We start from the raw sequence: 1,820 nt of genomic DNA on the forward strand, positions 1-1,820 counted from the left end.
AACTCTACCATGTTTGACAGCTCACCTCAAACAAGTTGCTTAGCATTTATGCACCACAACATTCTCAATGAATATTCACAAGATATTCAAAATGGAGCAATCAAATCAACACTTCCCCCACTACATTGGTAAAAGGATTAAATCATCGGTGGCACAGAATAGGAGGTCTTCCCTGGTGGCTCAGTTGGTAAAGAATCTGTCTGAAATGCAGGAGATTTGATCTCTTGCAATGGGTTTGATTCCTGGGTTGGAAAGATCCCTTGGCAAAAGGAATGGATACCCATTCCAGCATTCTGGCCTGGAGAATCCCATGGGCAGAGAACAGAGGAGCTTAGCAAGCTACAGTTCATGGGGTCACAAACAGTCAGACATTACTGAGCAACTTTCACTTTACAGAGTAGGAACTTAGCCAGTGTCATCTGTCATTTATCAGGAGCAGCCTCTGGGGCAGAGCCAGGAGTGGTGGAAGCTGACAACCTCCCCCTATCCAGTAGCTGACCTCTTCACATCACACCACACTTCAGGCACAGCCTTCATGCAAGGAGCCAACTTCACAACAGTGACTGAATTCATCCTCACCGGCTTCTCCACCTTCCCCCGCCTTCAGCTGATGTTCTTCCTGCTCTTCCTGCTGATGTACCTGTTCACGCTGCTGGGGAACCTGCTCATCATGGCCACTGTCTGGAGGGAGCACAGCCTCCACATTCCCATGTACCTCTGCCTGTGTGCCCTCTCAATCTCAGAGATCCTATACACCTTCGCCATCATCCCGCGCATGCTGGCCGACCTGCTCTCCACCCACCGCTCCATCCTTTTCAAAGCCTGTGCCAGCCAGATGTTCTTCTCCTTCACGTTTGGCTTCACCCACTCCTTCCTGCTCACAGTCATGGGGTATGACCGCTACGTGGCCATCTGCCACCCCCTGCGCTACAACATGCTCATGAACCTCCGAGGCTGCGCCTGCCTGGTGGCCTGGTCCTGGGCTGGAGGCTCAGTCATGGGGTTGGTGGTGACATCTGCCATTTTCCAACTCACCTTCTGTGGGTCTAATGTGATCCACCATTTCTTCTGCCATGTGCCGCCTCTAATGAAGTTGGCCTGTGGGAACATCTCCACTGTGGCCATGGGTGTGGGCCTGGTGTGTATCACTGCCCTGCTGGGCTGCTGTCTCCTCATCCTCTTGTCTTATGCCTTCATCGTGGCCACCATCTTGAGGATCCCTTCAGCTGAAGGCCGGCACAAAACCTTCTCCACGTGCGCATCCCACCTCACCGTGGTGGTTGTGCACTATGGCTTTGCATCTGTCATCTACCTCAAGCCCAAGGGGCCCCAATCTCTGGAAGGAGACACGCTGATGGGCATCACCTACACGGTCCTCACTCCCTTCCTGAGCCCCATCATCTTCAGCCTCAGGAACAAGGAGCTGAAGGAAGCCATGAAGAAGACCTTCCTCAGCAAGCTCTTTCTCCATAGCTCCTGAAGTGGCAGGTTTTGTAACAGGAGTTGTGGCAGGTAGAAGCACTTCAGTCCATTGTCTTGTCTGAATAATGGAAATAATCCTGCTGCATTCGTGATGAGTCCTGTGTGTGGACTTCCTCTGCTCCCACTTCAGATTAGTTAGTTAGTTCAGTTGCTCAGTCGTGTCCGACTCTTTGGGACCCCATGAATCGCAGCATGCCAGGCCTCCCTGTCCATCACCAACTCCTGGAATTTACTCAAACTCATGTCCATTGAGTCAGTGATGCCATCCAGCCATCTCATCCTCTGTTGTCCCCTTCTCCTCCTGCCCCCAATCCCTCCCAGCATCAGGGTCTTTTCCA

At 52.1% G+C, this 1,820-nt stretch overlaps 1 protein-coding gene across 1 annotated transcript; it reads left to right on the plus strand.

The window, feature by feature from the left end:
• Positions 1-469: 469 nt before the first annotated feature.
• Positions 470-1,480, plus strand: LOC110149404 (olfactory receptor 10H1-like). The gene has a single exon (XM_020911808.2). It carries the CDS (start codon positions 536-538, stop codon positions 1,478-1,480), a length of 945 nt encoding a protein of 314 aa, XP_020767467.2. The 5' UTR covers positions 470-535.
• Positions 1,481-1,820: the final 340 nt, after the last annotated feature.

Source organism: Odocoileus virginianus, chromosome 3 (assembly GCF_023699985.2).
Source record: "Odocoileus virginianus isolate 20LAN1187 ecotype Illinois chromosome 3, Ovbor_1.2, whole genome shotgun sequence".
NCBI classification, from domain to species: Eukaryota; Metazoa; Chordata; class Mammalia; order Artiodactyla; family Cervidae; genus Odocoileus; species Odocoileus virginianus.